The sequence below is a fragment of the Nymphalis io genome, chromosome 3, assembly GCF_905147045.1.
Source record: "Nymphalis io chromosome 3, ilAglIoxx1.1, whole genome shotgun sequence".
NCBI classification, from domain to species: domain Eukaryota; kingdom Metazoa; phylum Arthropoda; class Insecta; order Lepidoptera; family Nymphalidae; genus Nymphalis; species Nymphalis io.
This window is the reverse complement of record NC_065890.1, coordinates 3,539,059-3,565,720: the sequence shown is the minus strand read 5'-3', so window position 1 is coordinate 3,565,720 and position 26,662 is coordinate 3,539,059. Positions and strand designations below refer to the sequence as shown.

Here is a 26,662-nt window from a genome sequence, read left to right as displayed (position 1 = left end):
TGTTGTATACCTTTATTTTCGATGGTTGTGTTTAATAAAAAAAATAAATGAATAATATTTTCTTGATAGGAAAAATCACGAAATGTCCTCACAAAAATGTCTAATCTTGATTTTTTTTTTGATTCACACTAGTAATGCTACTATGGGTTATTAAGAAAATAATTTGGTAATTCATTATATTTAAAAATAATCTAGGAATTTTATTAGGGATAGCGGGATGTCCGGAGATAAATCTGAATCTGAATATTACGTCATCTGATAAACATAAGGATTAACTAAATTAAAAAAATATAGTGGTTACTTTGTATGGCTTTTACTCGTATGAAGTCAGGACGGGCAGCTAGTCGTCATATAAGCCTACATTAATAAAACGATATAAATGTATGAGTGTCACCGAAAAACTGGTCACACATTACCACACAAGCACAACATTATGGGCCATAATAATACAAATCGAATTCCTACACATTTCATTAGCCCTTAAGAGAGCGACTTTTTAGAGGGCAAGCCATAAATCCTAACATTTTCTATAAACTACACCCTTTTTGTCTCTGATAATGAGAGCATTACCATACAAATAGAATCGATGACGTTATCAAAGAACACGTTTACATATTCGAATGGTTTCAGATTCTATATTCCATACAGAATGTATACATTCGCTATGTGAAGATAGCGTTTTATTGGATATACGGTTCTGTGATGGGGCCTCAGTTTTGGAGTCAGTTATAATTGAGGTAGGCGCCCCGCTGGCTTAGTTTCTTTGTGCGCTGGCGCCGCTCGGAAAGCAACTGCAATTTATATGTGAATGCTCCGGCTTTGCCTTACAAATATTAGTCGATGCAACGTGCGTGTAAGTCTTGATTTGTTCATTACCAGTAGGAAATTAGTAATTTGGTAGTATTGCCTGCCTGTGCTGAATGGTAAAGAAGTTATCTGTGTATCATTTCTATAAATACAGTTACCATTACATCTCTAGTAATTTTATGTTATTCTCATTTTATAATTGAGATGTAATATTTTTTAATAATTCATTTGAATAAATAATGCATTGAAAAATTGATGTAATAAAATAATCGTTTTAAAAAAATATGTTACCGTTACTGCCATGTTGAAACATTTTATTCGTAACTTTTATATATAAAATTGTAATACAAATTATTAATTATACAACACTTCACCACAAAGCAATGTAAAATAAATGAATGACATTTAACAAGTACTATATACAGATTTCTAAATTTGAAATTTACATTAAACAAATAAAAGCAAGTCACAAATTAAATTTGAATCGTCGTAATATTTTTTTAAAGTCATTTTAAGCTGATTAACTTACTTACTCGCCCTGAATCGTAAAGTTAACATGTCACTTGATGTAAAATTCTTAAGTCGTTTCTCGAGTGAAATTCAGCTACTAAAATCATAAAATATTTTGCAATACAAATAATAGAATAGAGAGTGCCAAGTCCGTTGAATACGTCAATCTTAATAGCGGCCTCAAATCCAGGCAAGTAACATCGTCCCGGCTTCGCAAGGTTAGATAAGAAGAAAAATTATATTTTGTATAAGATTTACGTAAAATCCGTTTTTAGTGAGCGTCTACGTCGGGGAAGGAGTAACTGTGACAAATTTCAAGTCAATCGGGCGGATTGTTTATGAGATATCGCGATATTTCGCTTATATATATATAGAAAAATAATGCTAGGTGGTAATATAGTACATAGACCATAGAATAATCTACTCCTTAATAGAAGCCAATTTAACCCAATCGTAGAAAATTTCACTCAATGTACCATAGCTCCTCATAAATTACTTTTAATTTTATTTCAAATACATATATGATGATTTTCTTTAGTACGTACATAATATATTAAGTGACACGTTACAAACATACTCCTTTTTTCCTTATTAACAAATATTCGGTTGACGTCAAGATCAGCCCCTCGACGTCATATCGCGGTCCCTTTTTACGCAAATCCGGCGTCTTAGAGCACACACAATATAAATAAGGAAACGGTGAAATAATTATGGACAGACCAAAGTTATAAAGTTGTTATTTAGCAAAATGATATCGCTATGGAATCAAGTTTTAAATAAACACTAACTTTTTTTTATTTCTTTGTTTAAATTTAATTTACCTGGAATATTTTCATGTAATTTTCGTATGAAAAACAAAAACAATATTCCCATTCTTTAATCATGATTGTTATATGTATATGTTTATTGTTACAAATTTCCTTTTAATGCTTTATATTATCTGTAAGTCGTTGAAATAAAATATAGGTAAGTCTCCTGTCACCAGCAGATGGCTCATAACAGATGGATCATCGTAAATAATACTCTAAAGCGATACAAGTTTTTATGACACGAGACCGTTTAAAATTTTAAAATATTTCATAGTCTAACGACGACATTAAAGGTCAAGGTATATTAAATGTTTGGATATAATTAAAATAAATTAGGCTACTTTCTAAATTGTTTTTTTTAATCATTTTGTGTGGGTGATTTAGTCTCAGGGATAAATGTTAAGTCAAATCGTAAACTTAATAGAAAAAAATATAACTAACGACAAAAAAAAACAGCACGGCATAGTATCTTTTTTTAATCTCACTTTTTATTAATCTCTGCCCATAGACATCGACACTGTAAGAAATTTTAACCATCCCTTACATCGCCAATGTGCCACCAGCCTTGGGAACTAAGATGTTATGCCTGTAGTTACCACTGGCTCAGTCACCTTTCAAACTGGATTACAACATAATAAGTGGGTGGTATCTACCCAGACGGTAGGAAAACTGAACTAATACTTAGATGAGATAATCAATGTTATATTGTGCGACGCTGCGGTAAGGTACAGCGCTGGCTTTACAGTGGATCCTCGAAAGTAGATCCAGTCAATAATATTGAGCCATCTACTGTATCATTGATAAATAATGCTTTTTTAATATTATACCTTAAAAATTGTCAGATATTCAATCAGAACAAAATTAGGACAGAATGGGATGATAGCTGAGTTTTCAAAGTCTGAAGAATTTTTAGGGAAATCTAAAAATACCCGAAACAAATTTAAAAAAAAGTGCCATTACGTTACAAAGTTTAGAAAAATAAAATTTTTTAAGATCGTTTTGTAAATATAAAAGCATAAGAGCAGAGCCGTCTACAATGTATCGTTAAATAGAATTAGTTAAATTATATAATTTATTAATATTACTAAAATCTATTATAAAAAGTGTGTATCGCGAGTTTATTGGCAAGAAGTCGCTGCGTGTATTAGAACTATCGAAGTTATAACATCTTAAGGAGCTCTTGGCGCCTTGAAGTTTAGAAAAATAAAAATTTTTAAGATCGTTTTGTAAATATAAAAGCATAAGAGCAGAGCCGTCTATAATGTATCGTTAAATAGAATTAGTTAAATTATATAATTTATTAGTATTACTAAAATCTATTATAAAAAGTGTGTATCGCGAGTTTATTGGCAAGAAGTCGCTGCGTGTATTAGAACTATCGAAGTTATAACATCTTAAGGAGCTCTTGGCGCCTTGAAACCTTATTAGGTGTCGCGGGATTTAATATAGCTAATTTATTCACCACACGTTCGCCGATTACCACTGGTTTGGCGTAAACTCGATATTTTACGTTACACGGTAATATTAACGTTCCAATTAAAATTTCTATTAATATTAAGTACTTAATATTGCAAGCGGTTATCTATTTAGATTGCAATTAATTGTTTTATTTATCGTTGATAATTGTATTCGTTAATTAATTTTCTTGAATATCTAAATGCAAAGTGTAATGAGTTTTATTTATGAAATGTAATTAAAATGTAACAAAAAACGACACCGAAACATGTGAATGCCAAAACGTTTTCAAAAATATACGAGATTGTTGGGCGAGCGAAAACATTTTGTAAATTCTTGGCTTTAACAGACCCCGAAAGTTATCTCTATATATTCACGTGCCTTAATAAAATAAACCAGTTATAAAATAGACAATTATGTCTAAATTTTTAATCTATCAAAGGTCGTCAACACTAAAATGTTATAAGTGGGAACAGATAATGAAAATATAACAAAATCGCAAAACAGGCCCGCGGGGTGACTCTCGAATAGTACACTAACTAGAACTCATAGCTTAAAGGGCAACAAGAAATGACTACCTTCAGAAAATCTTGTTTAGTTAGGGTTGTAACAATTTTAATAGTCTATTTTTTGGTAACTACACTTCTTCACAGCGATTACTGAGGGTTAAGCCAAAATATAGCGGAATATACAAATTGTAGGTGCTTCTAGCGAGACGGGCCCTTAGTTCGGGACATGGTTAAGGAGGAAGGATGAGCTATTTATGCCCTTATACGCTTAGACGTCTAAAGGTCGTAATGGATAAAGGACCTCGGCTTTGCCGGCTGGGCCGATGTGTAATGTTTTTGTTAGAAGGATTTATTAGAAGGATACGCTGCTGGTAGTCATTTTAAATATTGTTAATGATGTTCTTTGAACATTATTTTGATACATATTATGTATATATCGATTAAATATTATTAATTTTATATATTTCGAGTAAATAATATTAATTTCGAATCGGCATTTTTATTTGTAAAACAAATAATCTAAATTACTTGTAGACTTTGTTTCTAAAAGCGAATAATTTGGAATTCTTACTCTATCCGTGTACCAAGGAAGCGACCAAGAGCCAAATAATTTTAATTGAAGGTATCTAAACATTGCATACTTTTTACATTTCTCATTGAACTAGTCGTAACACACAATTTATAATCAAGAGCTTAATTTAAATAAAAATCTACCAGCGGTTCGTTTCGTAGATTCAATCGAGAAGAAATGTCACTGATAAACACGGTAGTTACCTTTTTATTTTCACTAATTAAATATTATACATCAACCAAGAAAATATAATTATATATATATATACTGAATGAGAATCAAGAATACCTACTAAATCCATGGTTTTTATCATAGCTATATAATCTTGTATAGACATACCTGCGTGTAATTACAGGCGCAAGAGACATAACATCTTAGTTCCCAAGGTTGGTGGCGAAACCAATGTCTATGGGCGTTAGTGACCACTTACCATCAGGTGGCTCATATGTTCGTCCGCCTTCCTATACTATAAAAAAAATGTTTTTTTTTAAGCATATATTACTTGTCAAATATAATAATATGAAAAGATAATTCGCCAGAAATCTTGATTGGAAACTAAATTAATAAGTATATGTTGAAAAACTACTAAAAACAAGCTATCATTATTATATGAACAAAATCAACAACACCCAAAGTGTAAACTAAATGGCTTAAAATTTTGTTACAAGATTATTTGAATAACGAGAGAATTTAAATAACGAATTCTAGAAAATTGAACGAAGAACTTTTATAGTACTCTAATTTCTTTTTCTTTTTAGGAAATAAAGAACTACATATATATATTACTATATTTTATTATATTATTTGTAGACGAACTTTGTTTCTAATAGCGTATAATTTGGAATTCTCACTCTATGCGTGTACGTGTCTAGAAATTGTGCCTTAGTTGTATATCTGTACATAGTTTCTAAAATGAATAAATGTGATCAACTATATTTTATGCAGCGTTATTTCAGAAGACTCCGAAACCCGACCCGATAGCTTTACATAGAGCTATTAGGATAAGAAAGTACTGGGATATACGAAAGCTGTTTATATAATGTCCATAGATACATATGATGTTAAATACTTAAGAACATAACTAAACATTTAAATAAGAGTTAAAAATAATATTATTAAAATAACTTTGTTTTACAACCCTTGTTCGTGTTAAGAGCCAACCCTAACATTGCCAAGGGCTGGATCTTAATTTATGAGTTTAAATTGTGATAAACGTATTGACAACAATTATTAGCGGACTGTGAACGTTTAAATCAGTACTGAGTCTAGATATCTCATCACGCCATTACTTTGTAACTGGATTTATTTACAAAACAAATCAATGTTAAAGTTTATTTTAATTTATCTTTAAATATATTTTTAATAAATCTACCAATGAATAATTTAACATATGATTATTGTTATTTGATATTATTTGAAATTAAATTTGATTTTTTGAAAAGAATTTTTTTAAATGTGTTTGATATTAAATAATAATCAACAACCGCAATTATATCTCATTAATACAATCAGTAAAAAGCATGTAAAGTAATTGACGAAATCGCGTAAGCTTTAAATGTCAATATAGTGGGCGGAGACTCCGCCTTGGAGGGCGTAGGGAGTGACGCAGAACGCACAGCCAGAGGAGGAAAGAGGACCAGTCGCGCTCACTACCGCGGACTTAGCGCGCGTTGCGCTTGCGACATAAAACCTTTGGCTGAATACGTGCCTTACATAGTCTTATTTTAAAATCTCGTTTAAAAAAACCTGTGATAAAAATCATCTTTAACAAAAAATCAATAGTGCAATTTAATTTTTTTTTTTCAAAAAGTCCTAACTTCTTTTTATAACGAACGTGTAATGACAAACGGTAGAATAAAATGGGATCGCAAAATATGATCAGACTGTCAAGTGCGTGATAATGACAAGCGTGAACAAAAAAGTTAAATTTCAAATTCCGAACGCTTTAACTTATAAAGATGGACCTAACGACGCGGCGATGTGAGGATGGGTCGGGGGATACACTAGTGAACGGGACAGAACAGTGTCGGGATCTAAATGGAACGCAGAATAGTGACGTCACAGGGGTGATAGAAGTGTCAAGAAAGACGAATTCGTTCAGTATAAGAAACCTTGTCGGCGGTGAGGACTGCGATCGGCCTGCCGACGGGAATGCTAACACGAATGAAGGTCAGTTTTATGTGAAAAAATAATATTATTCATACCTTTTTTTATAAAAATTATAAATTATTTTTAAAACTATCGAAGAATTCATAATAAGCGATAATTATAACTTTTCTTTCAATGAAATGTTTGATTATTGATTATTTATTTATGACATCATTCTTATGTTTTAAGATAACGTAAGACTGTTCTTTTCTACTGACTCATAAATACCTACTTACATTTATGTATAGTCATAGATAATTACGTTCAATTACTTTTATCCAATTATTATTTAATAAATATTTTGAGCGCTTAATTAAATAATGAATTGATTTTTTTTAAATTTAATGTAAAAAAAAGTTAAAATTGTTCGAAATTCTTAGGAATAAGAAATTCAACTCGATTTTATTTCTACACAATTGATTTTAAATTATTTTAAAGTTAAATTATAACCATTAATAAAAATTATCAAAATATAAAGTAGAATTCACACTTTATACTTTCACTTAGTTATTTTAGTTTTTAGAATAATAATAAGAATATTAAAATAGGGTTTAAATCATTAAAAGCATTATCATTTTTGGTTTATGAAATCATCAAACAATTACACATTTATAAACATCTATTTATCTTTGCATTTTCCCGCCATTTTCAACGATTTGACAGATTACTTTTAACATATTATAATTACTTTATGCTTAGGTGTATAAAATAAATTTTAATTTATTAAAAATAATACTTGACAGATTTGATAACTCTACAATTTTAGTTTAATTTAAAATATTAGTACTTTTATTAAAAAAATCATCGAAGTGTTTTAATTGACAACACCAAGACATTTTTTTTTAAATCTACCTGAGGTGGGATTCATTTCGAGACTCGGTTCAATTGTTCTTATCGCGTTTTTGTTGTCACTACACCTTTGTGTCCTTTCACTGAATGTGCCTTTTAACATTAATATGTATAGATAAATAGACACGGACAATAATATTATTAAACAAAATCTAAATATATTTAAAAACATTACCGAAAAATATATCTATGCCTCTTTCTTATTATTAATATATATTATATAATTATGTGCTAATGTTGTAGGGAAAATAACACAATGATTTTATAAAAATTAACGTGATGGCATTAACATGTACTGAATAAATAGTAGAGATTACCACTTGGTGGTATGGTTTTGTGCAAGCCTGTCTAGGTAGATGCCACCCACTCAGCACAAACAATAATTACCAAGTATATATATACTTGGTCGTTACCTTACATGCACAAGACACATAAAATCTTAGATTCCAAGGTCACTGGTGCCTTGGAGTAAAGAAATGATTAATATATCTACAATACCAAAGTCTTAGGGGATTGGGACCAATTCCCAACAGGTGGCCCCAGTGCCAGCCCGATTACTTTTATATGAAAAACTTGGTCTTGTGAATATATTAAAAGGGATCTCAATTGCAAGTCGAGTGCTCAATACCTAAACGCCAGTAAGTTTTTAATAAGATAAATATATATATAGTAAGGTATATATATATATACCTTACTCTTGATAAATGAAGAAAACGCCGTAGATGTTATAATGAAACACCATATTGAAAAAGTATCAAAAATGGAACCCAAATTAAAGGAAGACACTCTGCACCCTGGCATCGGACATTGTTCCTGTTTATTTACTTTAAGCAAACCAAAATGCAATTTCAATTTCTTACTACTTATGCTAATAAAACTCACTTCGCTATCAATACATTTATAGCAATTCAGCGTCTCACAATTATCTGTGTCCTTGTATGTAATTAATAATTTAATGACACAATAAAAGCGAATGCTGATATTAACCTAATAACCTGGCTCATAAGCACTTACTACACGTTAAGGTCAAAAAGTCGAATCTTATATTTTATCTGTACAACATAAATACTGTATATTGAAGATTCAAAAATAAATAAATTTAAATTGTTGCATTACATATCTGGATGACAAGCTTGGCTAGCTACAAAAACTGCAGATCCCGAGCTCCTGCGTTCAAACCAATTAATTTATTGGGGGTTTTCTATCGGAAAATGGCTTTACAATTTCATGCCGTGAAAAGCCGTTGGTCCGGCACCAGAACTCTTTCCATTTCCAGAATTTACCGTCCTATCGGATTATGAGGGCGAGCAAATAGTCCAGCGAATACGTCACAGCAGGCTACTCTCTTTTGAGATTGGCTCCAAAATCGGTTGGGAAGATATTTAAATCGAATTAAATCAAATATTAACTAAACTTATTATTTTATTTCAATCGGTTCATAAACAATAAAGTTATGTCAATTTAAAGAATCACATCAAACATTTATTCGATAAAACTGCTATAAAATAACTGTTCAGTTGAATTGGCTGAAACTTTATCTACTTATAAATGATAGTCGGTAAAATGATGATGATTGAAAGTTTATAAGAACAAAACGAAGTTAAAAAATGGTCAGTTTCAGAGATTTAACACTTCCAATGCAAGTTGAACTCAGATCTATTTGATCAATCATATTAAACAGGGTTCAGCTTATCCTGTTATATGTCGGTTAACTCGCCAATGATAGTATGTTTATCTTTTAAGGTTGACTATAACCTTTTGTATGGTAATCAAATTTGTTCGAAGATAATGCATTATTTGCATTGCGTTGCAAGTCGTTTTTTATAAAATATTAATTCTTATGCAAGATATCGAGATAAAACCGAAAATAGATATAGACAGTTTTTAGTAATTTTTATAGTTTTGACATATTATTACAAAGGATATTTGAGTAGATTGTTTGAAAATAATCATACATACATACCTATTTATTTTCGGTTTGTAAATAGCTTTGTAAGTTAAAGTTTATAGGTTAAATAGATATTTCGTTCCGTTGCCGCATATATATTTTTTTTCATGGTTTGTAAATAAAATTGTACTCAGCCAGTTACTTTGACAAGTGAAGTAAAGCCAAATAAAAAATTGTTAAAAATAGTACAAATCGTGACCGCGTGAAATGGTGGCAAGAATGCTGCCAGAAAATCTAAATCATTTCCCCTTTGAATCTATATCTGGGTTCGGCACAAACCGAATAAATACTAATAACCCACTAAAATAAAACTAAAAATGTTGTATATACTGAAATATTATGTCTGCTCTTAGTGTTTCCTTTTTTTTAAATTATACGCGGGTGAAACCGCGGTCACAGCTAGTTTATAATAAACTTAGTCATTGTGTAATATTTCATGATCGACGTTTATTTCACTGTTTGTCTTGCGGTTCATAAAAAAAAATAGACAAAATGGCCCTATTGATACGATTTAAGATAAGATAAAAAATGAATTAACGTAGATAACGTTAATGTGACTAACCACAAGTAGGAAATTAATTATTTCATGATAAAACACAAATTGTTCTGTGCATATGTATGTGTTAAAATAATACAAATATAATCTGTTCTTATTTTTTTTTATAACTAGCTTTTATTTTTTGCACCTAAACAACGAGGATTTTTTTTATTATAAAATAGGAAGGCGGACGAGCATATTGGCCAAGTGATGATAAGTGGTCACCAAACGCCCTTAGACATTGGCATTGTAAGAAATTTCAACCATCGCTTACATAGCCACCCTTGGGAACTAAGATTTTATGTCCCTTATGCCTGTAATTACACTGGCTCACTCACCCTTCAAACCAAAACCGAAGACAACAATAACAAGTACTGCTGTTTTGCGGTAGAATATCTGATGAGTGGGTACTTACCTTAGCTTGCACAAAGCCCTACCACCAGTATCTTGTAAGTGAATTACGAAATTTTATTTATTTAAGACAATCAACAAAACATACACTAAAAAAGTAATAACAAAAATAAATAGGATTTAAATTGTCTTAATTATTATATTATTATAAGCATTGTTATTATTTACTTTCATTTCCCACGCCTACCAACAATTATTCATATACAACTTTAGGTCGGCTGTTGGATAATACAGTAACATTAAGCCCATCATATATACATTTTAACTTTATTGAGCAATAAAATAATATTTTTTTATTTGTGGCTTTTTTACTTGTGGCAACACAACGATTGTTTCTATGCGCAATTCTTTCAGCAATAACGAATAAGATTATTTAACGACTATACATCTTCATGAATAATCTTAGGCTCCGAATAACATTGTTATAAATTTTTATGGTGTATCGCCTCCATAAAATACGTAATTACTCCATAGACGTACACAATGTTGATAAGTACTAAAATAATTTGCTTTATTGAACACGAGGCACTCATTACGTATCTATAAAATTGTTTTATTATTTTAAAATTACATTGAATTGCAATCGTAATTAGCAACGATTGTAACGCAATTATTAACTCGAATTATCTATATGGTAAATTTTTTAATTAAAATTTAATAGTGTGTATAGATAACTTGTTTTTTGTATTGTCATCATAAAATTGAAGTAAGAAATTAATTTCGTAATCTAAGTATATTTTGGATTCCTTAAATTGGAAAAAAAAAAACAATTTGAATTTTGTCTCGTAATGATATATTCACAATGAACTTAAACACTTGCCTGTAAACAATAATTTATTTTAAGCAATAATATTTAAAGATGATTAACACTTCTAAGTTAAGTATAATAAAAAAGACTATTATCTAAAAGTAAATAGGAGATTTTAAACGTATAGTATATTATAGTATGAAACCTTCGAATATCTATCTGCATCTTCTAGTATGTTTTATGTATATGATATTGGTCGTTTATTTCATTTACGTATAACAAAAATTATATTTTCATTGATTAGTAAATATCAATTTTAGTACTAAATAAGATAAATATATTGTTTAACTTCTAATTCTATTCGCGGTTTTATCTATAATGTTGTTTGTTCCAAAGCGTGTATAGGCAGCGTACACTCGGACAGGACAAGATTTCCCTTAAATAAAAATAACAATAATATCAAAAGACATAAAGAATAACAGCCAGTAAAGTCAGCCAGCCAGCTATATATGTAAAAAATAAAAAATATGTACCTAAGGCACGGACAACACGTCTGTGGATATTTGATGGATAATATATATATATATATATATATATATAATTGATGAAATATTTTAGCGAAAAATAATACTTACTAATTATTAAGTACTTCACCAAGCTTTTCACAACACTGTCTGGATAAGAACCATCATCAAATAGCAGTACATTGTATTGCTGTATTACGTACGTATTACGGTTTGAATTTTGAGGGAGTCAGTGTAATTAGTTCTTATGGTAGGTGGTGCATTGATGGTGATAGGAATGGTTTACGCTTTTTACAGTGGCATCAGGGATAACCCATTTGCCTGTCTGACATCACATTTTATACAACAAATAATATTTTTTATGTCTCTCTTGATAATTATTTCATTAAAGTTAAAATTTAATATGGTTAGCAATAGGAAAGTGCCTCAAATCGATTTGCGTTAATTAATAGCTGTTAATACTATCTAAATCTATTTATTTTATAATTATCAAGATATTAATTACACATAAATGCTATAATCAAAATGATATGACATTTTTTTGTTTTTATTAATTTTGATTGCCCAATAAGATTGTATCTGGTTATAACTAGTTTAATGTGGATTTATCTCGATAGAACTAGATTAGCAAACTATACTATACGAAGCATATTCGTAATTCACTGGTTACTTCAAAAGATAAACTCTTATTGATATGTAATATCCTTAAATCCTTAAAACTTAGTTTCAATAACGTTTGTCGAATTATGTTGGATATTTATATAGTTTAAGTAGCATTCTTCGACCGAATCGTTAAAACCATTTAGTAAGATCTCACTTCGTATCTCACTCATAGAATGTTTTATAAGGGACGCTAATACGCTATTTTGATACATGTATATTTTTTATTGTTGAAGTCATTGTTGCATATCACTTTCTACACATTTCACATGACCATGCTCTATAAATTTTGTTTAATTTGTCACGATTAAACTTCATCAGCTCAAGTCGTTCAATCTTATCACCATAAACCAAATAATTCAATAATATGCTTCATAATATTTCTATAAAAGTCGGTTAACACAACCTGCATCTTATTACTTGTACCAGCCCCCATCCCCTTGGTGCCAGCCTCGTGACGTCACTCGTTAACCGGCCGCTTCCTGAGCTAAATTGAACTGCTAATCGATTACAGGGCAAACTCAATACTTGCCAGTTAAGACAGGTGAAGGTAACCCTAAACAATTGTATGGAGTGATTGGGGTTAATGAACTTTTCGTTTCAAAAATACTGGTTATTGAAGCTACTTAGACCCATATACTGATGTTACCCCTTCCTATTTGTAACGGTCAAATACGCCAGTACAATGTTTATTTAATATTTCAATATAGCTACTATAATCAACCACAATACATTTAAATTAAAATCTTTTTTTTTTAGAATAGGAAGGCTGACGAGCATATGGGCCACCTGATGGTAAGTGGTCACCAACGCCCATAGACACTGGCATTGTAAGAAATGTTAACCATCGCTTACATCACCAATGCGCCAGTAGCCTTGGGAACTAAGATGTTATGTCCCTTGTATTACACATAATTACACTGGCTCACTCACCCTTCAAACCGGAACACAACAATACCAAGTACTGTTTTGCGGTAGAATATCTGATGAGTGGGTGGTTCCTACCCAGGCGAGCTTGCACAAAGCTCTACCACCAGCACTACTAGATACTGTTCTCGGTTTCACTGCCTCCCTCTCCCAGCACTGCTCAGTCACCTTGAGTCGTATCATAGTATATATAGTGCATAAATTTTTTCAATAAATGAGCTGCCTAGCATTTACAAGATTTTCATTATTAATTCATCATATACATTTCTTGCCCAAAATTACAATTCTTATTTATTAATTAATATATTTTAAATATTTCAATTAAATTCAAACATTGATTGCTAACATTATTAACGCTATACATGCCATACATTTTTAACGCTACGAATCGGCTGATGTAATTTTAGAGTAATTTGATTAAATGTCAAAAATTGTTAATTATCTTTTACGTGTCTTCGAACAGTGTTTCTGCATAAGCGCATTGCACCAGCAAATTTAATTAAAGCCTTAATTAGACTCTATGATACAACTATGAGCTTGTAATTATTTTGAAATAAACATTTTATAAACAGTTGAATTTATCGTTAAAAATGATTTACTCAAAATAATAGAGAAAAATAATAAGCTTGATATAAATACCGTGAAGTCTAAATATACTCCAACTACTACTACTACTAAAAATAAATTATATTTAAAACATAGAATTATTTTCGCATACAACTATTTAAAAAGTTCTTAAATTTAAAACAGTATTAATAAAAAAAATATGTTAATTATATTTTTTATTGCTTTTTATCATTTAATCACTTTGTTTAAAATAACTTGTTAGCAACTTCATTTGCAAGTTTCATTAAACACGAGTTTTGTTAAAGATAATTAAAAAATTACTTAATTTAACTATCTTATCGACTCATTTGCTTTTAAATTAAAACTATTGTTTTTTTTTTATATATATTCGCCGGGAGGGCAAATGACTCTACTCCACCTGTTGGTAAGTGGTAGTAGAGTCCAAACGCGACGACGGCCAGTACAGACGGGAAAAACGTTCTGCACTAGCCGCCTTCGCCTTGCCGGCTCGCAAGATGCCTCTTCACGCCTCGTTTGAAGGAACCCGGGTTATAAGAGGAGGGGAACACGTGAGCTGGTAAGGAATTCCATTTTTTGGAAGTGCGACAAAGAAAGGAATTGCCAAATTTCTTTGTTCGCGATGGAATTGATGTCACAGTTAGTCGGTGACATCGAGAACCAGCTCGCGTGGACTTAAGAAGGAAGGGCGAAGCAGGAATTAGAGAGAATAATTCCTCAGAGCACTCGCCGTGATACAGTCGATAGAAAGCGCTCAGTGCTGCTATCTCACGACGCAATTGTAAAGGTTCAAGGGTGTTTGTGACCTTTACGTCGCCAATAATGCGTACGGCACGTCGCTGCAACCGGTCCAAGGCCTCAAGTAGGTACTTAGCGGAGCCATCCCAAAGGTGCGAGCAATATTCCACGCAAGACCGTACCTGTGTTTTGTACAGCAGGCACAGTTGTTGTGGCGTGAAAAAGCGCCGCACCTTGTTCAGAACTCCGAGTTTCCGTGAAGCTGTTTTTATAACAGCCTCGATGTAATCCCTTGGACTAAGGTCGCAGCGAACGTCAATCCCCAGCATGGCGATTTTGCTTTGCATCACCAGCGGAGTACCACAGAGGGAGGGAAGAGGGGAAAATGTTGACTTTTTCGCCGTGAGAGCGCATACCTGTGTTTTCTTGGCATTAAACTCAACAAGATTATCAGAGCCCCATTTGGCGATGAGCTCTAACGTCCTATCGAGTTCAATGACAAGATTCTTCCGCCTCTCCTCAATTTCCGCTCGCCCAGCCACTGCGCGTCCGTGGTATCCACCATGCACTGTACTATCGTCTGCATAGCAATGTATGTTCCCAAGAGAGAGCATATCATTGATATGCAAAAGAAAGAGTGTGGGAGATAGCACAGATCCCTGGGGGACCCCAGCATTCACTACATAGAATTGTGAAGCGCAACCATCAACTAAAACACGAAGGCTACGCTTGTGTAGGAAGCTGGCAATTACGTACGCTAGAAGATCACCTGTGGACCGTTTTGGTCGAAACCCGTATTGACGATCATTAATTAAAGAGTGATCTTCTAGGTAATGGATCAGTTGGTTGTTTAAAATCCGTTCCATCACCTTACAAAGTACTGAGGTGATAGCTATTGGCCGATAATTTGCCGGGTCAGACCGATCCCCTTTTTTGGGAACCGCTTGCACATTAGCTCTTCTCCAAGCCTCCGGCACACTTCCCGAAGAGAGAGAAAGTTGGAACAGGCGCGTTAACACAGGAGACAGCTCCGCTGCGCACTTCTTCAGCACTATGGCTGGTATTCCATCGGGACCGCTAGCTTTCCGTACATCAAGTGATTGCAGCTCCGCACGCACATCACGTTGCCTGATTTTAATGTCAGGCATCGTATGGCCACATGCAGGTATTGTAGGTGGCAGTGCACTACAATCATCGATGACGGAATTGTCGGCAAAGAGTTTAGCCAGGAGATCAGCTTGCTCTTGCGGACTGTGAGCTAGCGATCCGTCCGGATTTCTGAGCGGTGGCAGCGAAGGTTGGCAGAAATTGTTTTGCACAGACTTGGTCAGACGCCAGAAGCTACGGGAGCCCCTAGGATGCGAAACAAGGTCATGACCAATCTGTACAATGCGCTGTGCATCCGCTCTCGTGTATGCCTTTCTACAGGACTTAGAATTTTTATTATAGTTTGCTTTCAGTGAGTCAATGTTAGATGCCCCGCTAATGCAGCCGTTGATCCACTTGCGATATGCCGCCTGCTTAGCTGATACAGCATCGGCACATTCACGAGTGAACCAACGGTTATGCGTACTCCTACTGACGAGATCTGAGCTAGGAATGTAGTATTCCATTCCCAGCATGATCTCGCCAGCAACAGCAGCGGCACTAGCTGTCGGGTCATTCCCACTGAAGCAACGTTCCTTCCAAGGGACCGACGCATAGTAATCGCGCATACCGTCCCAATCCGCGGACTTATAGTGCCAAACGCGACGTTTGCATACCGCTAGTGGCGGCAGCTTGGCCTGTGGCACTCTGGTAGAAATAAGGCTGTGATCCGAAGAGCCAAGAGGAGCCTGAACCACAACCTGATATTCCACCGGGTGAGAAGTCAGCAGAAGGTCCAGTAGAGAAGGTGCTTGCCCATCAATGTCTGGGATCCTGGTGGGCTGATCAACCAGTTGGGTCAAGTCATGTTTGAGAGCAAAAGCATGAGCAGTCCTTCCAGCATGGTCAGTTTTGAGAGATTTCAACCAGGATTCGTGGTGAGCATTAAAATCCCCCAAAAACACCAATTCCGCGTTAGGAAATTGCTCTTGCGCAGCATCTGCCACCCGACTAAGATGGTCAAATAATCGGCTTGTCTCCAAGTCACCATTGTGGGATCTGTAGAGGCACATGTAGACTCGGCTCTGACGAACCAGGTCCACACGTACCACCAACATGGAGAAGGAGGGGTCCTCCAAGCAGCGCAGTCGGTGACAGCAAACATCCGTCCTGACGAACAAGCATACTCCGGCTTTCGCTTTGAAGGATTCTTCAAGCGTGTAGCCGGGATAAACAACATTGCTGGCCGTGCTGTCTCGAGATGGTGGTGGACAGCGTTGAGGTTAGTGTGGAGTCCTCGGATGTTAGAGAACTCGACCTCAAACAGCGAGGGTATGGTGGGGGTGTGCACCGCTGTACGACCGTTATTTCTGTTTTGTTGCGCCATTTGGGAAAAATAGAATGGAAAAGAGACGTGAAGCGAGCGATGTATTGCCACGATAGGGATGGGCAAAGCGTGGAGGCGTGTTTCCCCAAGTGGTTGCCAAAAGGAAAAATACACTGACCCGCCGGACGGAAGGGCCCCCGAACCCCCCTGGAAGTGGCCGCCGGGACCCCACCTACCGGTCACCAACCGGCACGACGGTCCACCCCGAGATTATGCGTGGCCTGGTGGGGCAGCCTCACGAGCTGGTTAGGCACGCTCGGGCCCCTGTACTATGCCACGGGCGGCCAGCGGAACAGCCGTTTCTTCGGGTCTCCCTGTCCGGCAGGTCAATACAGTTTCCCCCGGCATTGGTTCAACAGCCGTCTCCAATTGGACCAACACCCATCGCGGCAATACTCGCTCGGGCTCTGGCTGTACGCTGGCTGACCTCGAAACGCGGCTGCAAGCCACTTCACGAGTTTTTCACCATGCGTACGGTGGTAACAAGCCAGGCGGATGTAGCATCCTACCACCAGATGAGCAGATGGTCGCTGAGATATCCCTTAGTCGCCTCTTACGACACCCATGGGAAAGAGAGGGGCAGTGAAATGTATTCTTTCTCCGTCACTGCACGGATAAAATTGTATTGTATGTGTGTTAGGTTAATGAAAAATGACGTAAGTTGATTAAAGAGAGAAATACGGGTGTCTAAAAATATGACCTTTTAATTGTACTATTGTTGTCTGCCTTTTTTGCCTAGCACCCTTATAGCTCTCTTATAGCCTTATAATATAAGGGTGCAGAACCTGAGGTCCTGGGTTCAATCCCTGGATAGGGCCGTTCACGAGTTAATGGGTTTTTCTGTCTGGAGTCTGGAAATGGGCAATGTTTACATAATCTTGCCTCGAAAAACAAGTAAAGCCTGAATCCAGAATCCAGAATAATTATAAGTACAGCGGTCCTGTGCAGGAACTTTTTTGAGTCGTATCGGATTTGCCGTTTCATCGGATTATGAGAAAGACTAGTAAGAGTGCTTGTATTGGCCAACGTGACTGAAATAGGGCAAGAGGACATCATCATCATCACGGTAAGGAAGCCAATGCAGTCAACTGGATTCTTAGCTCTTAAATTGATTATTCATTACTAGTTTCCGCCCGCGGCCTCGTACGCGTGGAATGGGCCTCTCCCCTAAATGTTAGGTAGGCACCCTATGTCTTTTTCTGTACCCCTGATAACGCGTATGCAACACTTTATTATGAGCGACTGATTAGTTAAGATGTAAAGGCGTAACAAACAAACAAACTCACTTTCGTTTATAATATTATTCTAAGCTTTTAATATACGTAGGCAAGGTCTATAATATTGCACAGAAAATAAATAATTCGCAAAATATAACCAGTTGATTTATAAGCAACATAATAGATACGCAGCCAGCCCGTTGAAGGAGCATTTAATTTTATAGAAAATATTGAAAACATAAAAATTGAACGAAGCAAAAATTACAGACATTAATAAAAAAAATGTTCATTAATTAAAAAAAAAATAGAAAACCTATAAATACTAACGATTCTATTCGGAATATTTAATCGTAATAACAGAGGAAATTATGCTAACGATATTGCAACTAGCATTGTATAACAGGTAATATGTAATTAATACACCGTTTATTGCGTATGTACGGGAATAATTCGCACTTGCACGGCAGGTGCATCCTGCGGCGAAATTTGTTTTTTAACCAACTTATCGACATTTTTACGTTACATCACCAGACCTTATCGATAGAATCTACATGTATAACGTACTGAACGATTTATGGTGAACTTTCATTTTGTGTTTTATCTACTATATCATCTAAACTTAAAATAAAAACGAAATCATGTTATACGCGTTGTAAGTCTAATAATATTTTTTTATTATTTAAAGGCAGTGAAATGAACTCACGAATGAGTACAACATTCAGTACAATAACAGCCTGTGAATGTCCCACTGTTGGGCTATGGCCTCCTCTCCCTTTTTGAGGAGAAGGTTTGGAGCTTATTCCACCACGCTGCTCCAATGCGGGTTGGTGGATTACACATGTGGCATAATCTTAGTGAAATTAGATACATGCGGGTTTTCTCACGATGTTTTCCTTCACCGTCAAGCACGAGATGAATTATAATCACAAATTAAGCACATGAAAATTCAGTGGTGCTTCCCCGGGTTTGTCCCCACGATCATCGGTTAAGATTCACGTGTTCTTAACACTGGGCCATCTCGGCCAACATTCAACAGTGATTTTACATTCAATATAATTACAGGTACGGGAAATCTATAGTACGGACCACAAATATTATTTTTAATAGTAAAACAATGCTGTCAGGCACCGGTATTAATATTGAGTTACTTATTTACCTACAAAAATTGTGGAATAAGCTCCAAAACTTTCCCTCAAAAAGGGAGAGGAGGCCATAGCCCAACAGTGGGAAATTCACAGTCTGTTACTGTTACTACAATTTAAAAAAAAAAAATAATCTATCAACATAGCTTGTTATTAAAATGGCACAAATAATATGTACCACGTGTGTAATAAATTTTATTTTTGATACCTATATTTATTATATTATTGATACTTGTAATAAATTTTATTTTTTATTTTTGATACTTGAATACCTAAAAATTTTTATCGAAACTAATTGATTGAAAACATCTCATTTCACCAAATACACCAACTACGTGTCTCTACTTTCAATTATATTTATAAAGTACTCACTTATGTAAGATAATTTATATAAATAATTACGAACTTAATTAAAGACGATACGCATGGAGTTAATTATGTTTTTTTTTTTTTTATTTAATCGAAGAGTTCTATAATTATAAACAGGTACGCTGTACTTATAATTATTCTGGAGTTACTTAATATATTTTTGGTTTGGTGTTTTATATGGTTTTAATTCCATTACAGTACCATAAATTAAAAGCTTGTTTACACTGAGTTAGGAATTATTTTATGGCACAATTTATTTGCTTCAGCAACATGATCCCCGAAAACATTTAAAAACCAATTATAAAATTTTAAAAATATTGGCACGATATTGAGCCAAAGGTTATTATAAAACTTTAAATAAAACGAGTTTTTTGTTCATAACACATAATCAGAGTATACAGTATATAAGTAACAGCTTTGAATATAAATATATTATTGTAAATTAATTTTGTATGGGGAAAAAATATAACTCGCTGAATTTCTTGCGTCGGGTTTTATCAGTTCCAATGTATTTGTTTCCGAACGAGTTGTATGTCTAACGATATTAAAAAAAAGGAAAAAAATACGCAAGACATGTAACAATGCACTATAAAAGTGTTCATAGTTTCCTAAATTTATATTTAATATCGTCATTTGTTTTTTTTTGATGGTATTATTCCGTATTTTCATTTTTTAAAACGACTATGTTTAATTCGTTGTTACTAATAAATTTAATTATATTAATCGTTAACAAGAACGTAAAATGTAACGTAAAAGAAGAAAAAGAAATTCGCATCTGCAACTCATTTCAATATTTCTCTTTAGTAAATTTAATTATTTAATTTAAAGTATATAAACTATGCATGACATATTATGATTACGATTAGTTTGACTAAAATACTCTAAAAATATATCAATTGTGTTTTGTCATCCCATAAATAAATATAATATAATAAGCATATATAGTATACCATGTCACGTAAAAAAAAATAGTTTTTACGCTTAACGAAGTATGGAATAATTGAACTATTTCGGAAAAAATTGTCACTTGTAACCTTAAAAACAATTCGTTGTTCATTAATTCAATATTCAGTGGAAGTTCCAAGTCCTTTCATTAACTCGCCGACGCATTCTAGGGTGTTTTTTTAATTTTGTTTTTTTTTAGAGTATTCGTAGAGTTATTATCGAATGATATTCCCCTTCAGCCTATAAATATTCATAATAACTGCAAATATATTTAAATGTATGAGAACCTTAAACGGTCGTTCTAAGGTATACTCGAATGAAAAAAGATAAGAAGATATTTATTAAATTAAGTAATATATACACAAATACATAATTTATTCTACTAATTTATTTTACACAATATGTCATGAAAAGGTGCCATTTTAATTTATGTCATTTATTTAAGGTCACAAAATAATGAATAAACTGCTACTTCACATTACTAGTTCATGATTATAACTTATATAACTCATCTTATAAATTGGGTTCCTTCAAACGATGCGTGAAGAGGCTTCTTGCGGGCCGGCAAGGCCCCAGCTAGTGCAGATCATTCTTCCCGACTGTACATGCCGTCGTCGCGTTTGGACTCTACTACCACTTACCATCAAGTGGAGTGGAAACAATTACCTTCCCGGCATTTATAAAAAAAAAGATATAAGCAACCATTTCACTTTGCCTCAAAGTAAAATATTGTCTGCAGTCCTTTATTTTCTGTTCATACTATAAATTACGTCGACAATCACTTAATTAAATAAAAGTGTAACAAGATTCTTTTATATGCAAAAATAAAAAAATAAACCTATTTTGACAGCCATCAAATCTTATATTGCCATAAGTACACCGTAATGCCGTAGGTACGTAATCATCAAATATTCTACGGTTGGTAGGGTGAGTGAGCCGTTGAATTTTCAGGTACATAACATCTTGGTTTGGTGGACCATTGGCAATGCAAGAAATAGTTAAGATTTCTTACGGCGTCATCACCATCAGGTGGGTCATTTGCCCGTCCATTTTATAAAAATAATAAAGTATGCTACTTGCTACTTGTAAGCTTAAATCTTGGTTATGGTTAAGGTACTTGTAATACTTTACTTTATACTTTATTGTACACCACAAAGAAAAAAAAATACAAAACATGGATACAGATTAAATAAAAGTAGCATACAATTTTGGCGACATTATCGCTACATAGCGATCTTTCATTTTAACAACATCGATTTGCTTTGTGTCAGATAATGATATATCAAACAGTCACAAATCACAAAAGAAAAAACTATTTTCTATTAATAATCAAAAACACAATTCAAGTCATAATTAAAAAATATATATAATTAAAAGTTAAAAAAGCGAACTAATTTAATAGTAATATAATACAATCATGTATTATGCAGATGTTTTCGAAGCGTGGGCAATAAATAAGAATCGCATGCGTTTCGAGCGTTACTTCTTTAATACTGTAGTATTATTTTTAGCACTTACTTTCGCAAGCACGCGACTTCTCATACTTTATGTTGGTTTTAACAAAGTATGAAACAAAATGTATTGTGGTTAATTTCATTTGCGCACGGTTGTAGAGGAGCTATGTTGTTTGAAATGATTTTTTAATTTACGAGGCTATATAACTGCATGTTAATATTTTCCTAATAGACATTTTCACACACGCGATTTTACTTCAACTATAATATTTAAAAAAAACATATAAGCTTTCACCCGATAAGTGGTTAGTTTTGCACATATACGACATTTGCATTGCAGTATGTTCAAGTCAATCCTTACATCGTCAATGAGCAACTAATATCTCACAAGGACCTTGTGTCTTCAAACCCAAAACCAGCAATATAACGTATTGATGTTTGGTGGTATCATAATGAAATCAAATATTTCTTTCCAAGGTTCTTCTCAAGTTAGGTCTTTTATTCGTGATCAGGATCATGTATGTCTAATCCTAGTACTAAATAAAAATATACTTTAAATGGGTCGAGTAGAGATGTTGATGATGATATTGAGGTTAGGACGCATAAATCTAAACTTCGAATTTTCATTTGCTTAATTTGTGTTATAATAATTCATCTCATGCTATACCCTGATATAAAACCTCACCTGACACATGAATATCCCACCAACACGCATGGCTTGCAGCTTGGTGAAATAAGCTAAAAAGCTTAGAGGATATGATGACTTGGCTCAGCAATGGGATACTCACAGACTTCAAATTCTAAAATACATATATATTACTTAAGATTGTTGCTTAAAATATATTATTTATTCGTATTTGTACAGGTGACATTTGAAACAAGACAGCAAGGCTGGCTGATAGAGCGTTATTGTTACAGGCCATTACAGATTTTTACGAAAATGCCACGAGAACGGCAATTTACCACAAAACTTTACTCAGATTTATTTTGTGCAAGCCGTTAAACACACGTTTTTTTGTTTTTAAGACACAACTAACATGTATCAAGAATTCCGATCACTAAACCATTATGTTAGTATTTACTAATAAGAACAGTTCAACGAATAGTAATTTACGAGAGACGTAAAAATTCCGAACATTCGAAGAACGCAGAATTACCAAAGTTAGGGAATTAAAAACAAGTATTGATGTAAACAAATCTTGTCTCCAAATAAAGTGCAGATAACTTTACAAATGACCGATGTTCCTGGAATTTAGAGTGTGAATATGATAACTTCGAAATTCTACCTTAAATATTGAAGAATAGAGTTGGAATTCCTTCGCTAGCAATATATTTTCTTATAGGGTGACATAGAAATAAAAAGGATTTCAAAGTGAGAGTTATCACAGGGACCCATTAAGGCGCACGCGCGCCCCCACAGGGACTTGACGATTAAACACAAAACAAATAGAGTCTATGTAAGTGATATGGTTCCGTAAATATTATGTAAATGATTATTACAAAAATATTTTACAAACAAACAAGAATTTCTGTATAAAAACGTTATTGTGTTTGATTCTGATTAAGCTTAGCCATTTACTTGTAATTAATACTTTTTTCCGTATTTTATAAATGGCGTGCACCCATAAAAATACCATGAATGTTGTATTTGATATTACCCTTTGATATTTACACTTTTCTATAAGCGGTATTATTTCTAATAAAAACCTGCACGCAATTGGCTATAAGCTATGTTATTGTTATTATAATCTATTAGAAGACATAAGATCATTCTATCATAGAACACAGTTTGGTTTGAATTTTTCAAACTTTGAAGAACATTTATGATTGTCACGTGGGTTTTAAGGACAACGACGGAACTCCAAAATTAAAAACGTTTTGTATACGTCGTCGTAAAAATAATGTGTCTTGGGTAACCTCCGAGGAGTGACTCCTGTCTTGATAAAAAGAATATTGGGATCACTTTGTTTTTTGGATACTTCACATATTTCGATACGCTTAATGAAGATAACGGATGAGGTTTTTGGGGAACATGACTCACGAACTATTTATTTATTATTTGGTTGGTAAGTTTGGAAAGCAAGAAGAAAATTATTTCAAAACTAATACATACACATACGTACATATGCAAGTATTTTTGTTTGATAAAAACATTTAACGCGTCAATGATGTTCTAAAATCTAAAAGCGATGACAAATGTTTGCCTGACTGTACTCCATATTATTGGTAACCAAAAACAGCAGCCTCTATTTCTGTGAAGCGAAATATTGGAAGCCATTCCCACAACGGTTTTCCACTCCTAATTTCATTCGGTACGTGATGTTTCCACTTAACACCAAGCACAGGATAAATTATAAATACAATTTAAGCACGTGAAAACTCCTGGCATTTGAATCCTCGATTTTCGATTAGGATTGACGTGTTTGTTAGATACTTACCCACAAAAATAAAGACTTGACCGTCTTGGAGACGCTGTAAGATCGTGTGGATGTAATGCGTGCGGTCACCCCCGCTCGTAGCTTGGCAAAGATCTCCTCAGACACGCAATTCTGTTCTATCCCTTGCGCCTTCTTAGCTCAACAGTAGCCAGTATAGCTGGTAATATTGTAAAATAAAAAGCTTGTAATTTATCTAAAACTCAGGTCGAAATTAAAAACTGTATTTAAAAAAAATATTCATAGTGTGTTTTTTAAATCAATTTAGTAGAAATTCGAAATTCATATACTACAACAGTTCAATATATATATCTATGACGTAATGACACGGCTTAATATAATGAAATTTTTATAATTATGAAATAAATATTATATTTAATAATATTTTTATATAATCTAGTTATAAAATTGGACATTTTTTAAAGCAACAAGAAATAATTAATCCATAGGTAAACAAAAATATTAACAGACATTGTATTACCTATTATAAAATTATTATTTACATTGTATATAAAATGTCTTTTATATGTGTGTATCTTTCATAACGAAGATGTACAGATGGAAATATTTTATCATTTCCTTTTTTTGTCCCTGAAAAGAAACGAAGGAAAAGACCGTGATTGCGCCCTAACTTATAACTACCAACAACTTTTACTTTCAGTAGATTCAGAGAAAAAAGCGTGACATTCGTGTAAACTGAAACACCAATAATCCCTTTAGGTATTTTTTCATCGTATATAAAAACCTCTTATAATATATTTCCATATGAATTGAAGCAAATTGATTTCAACCAGACGATTATTATTAATATTTTGTAACGATTATTATTTACGATAATTTAATGTAAAATAGTACATGATCAAACTTAATATGATCGGTAATAATATTGAGATTAAGCTTGTGTTACATGATTACCTTCATAAAATCTACGGTATTTTATTTGTAACGGAATCTTATTAACCTAATCGATACACGACAGCTACCAGTTTTACAACACGTTTCATAGCTGACTTTTAAAAGTATATCCCTAGACTAGTAAGCACAAACTAAAAGTCCGCTCGCTGAGAGAATGCGTTTCTAATGTTTGTCAGTTGTTATGTAGTGTATTAATAAGACATTAAAAAAATACAGTTGATATAATTTTGTATATGTTTTAATTATTTTATTTATAAGTAGGAAATATTAACGATTGTAATATTTTTATTGTAAGTTCAACACAGTTTAAAATTACATTGTTCATTCTATCGAACAATAAGCAGCTGAATAAAATAAAATAATACTAATACATATTACGGTTACATCAACCTCTAGATTGTGTGACAATTATTGAAAGTGTTGCTAGATCTTTTAAAGAATATTATGTAGACACGAAAAGTATCTATTTTTTATAGTAGCAATAATGTTCGAACAAAAACACCCATAGACACTGGCACTTTACCCGTTTGTTGCACCTTCAATGCGTTGTTAACAATACGATCTAAGATGTACCGGCCCATGACGGTGGTAGCGCATTATTATGATTGTGCTCTCCTAAAATAAGTGGAAAATAAATAATTAGTATTTTTACATAATCGCGTTCGCTGAGAAGGGTAGGAATGGGTCAAATATTACGGTGGCTTTAGACGAGCTTATAAGTAAAATAGTTTTAAAGTTCAGGTTTTTTTGGTAAATGCGGCCATCTGATGGTAAACGGTCACCATCCCAATGCACATTGGCACTGTATATTAAAAACCCCTGACATCGCCAATGCGCGACACCTTGGAAACTCGTATGTTACCGTAACAAAACAAAAATACTAACTATTGCTGCTTGGTAACTGCATGTGATTGGTAGTACCAACTTAGATGGAGTTGCCAAGTGTAAAAAATAAAATATATTTATACAGTTATA

General features: G+C 33.4%; 1 protein-coding gene across 1 annotated transcript in view; it reads left to right on the top strand.

The window, feature by feature from the left end:
* The first annotated feature begins 6,319 nt into the window (after positions 1-6,319).
* The window catches only part of LOC126781315 (homeobox protein aristaless-like), an 83,846-nt gene continuing 63,503 nt past the window's right edge, over positions 6,320-26,662 (top strand). The window contains exon 1 of the mRNA XM_050506246.1: positions 6,320-6,830. Coding sequence (XP_050362203.1) covers positions 6,620-6,830 — 211 coding nt within the window. The 5' untranslated portion in view covers positions 6,320-6,619. The remainder of the gene's footprint in view (positions 6,831-26,662) is intronic.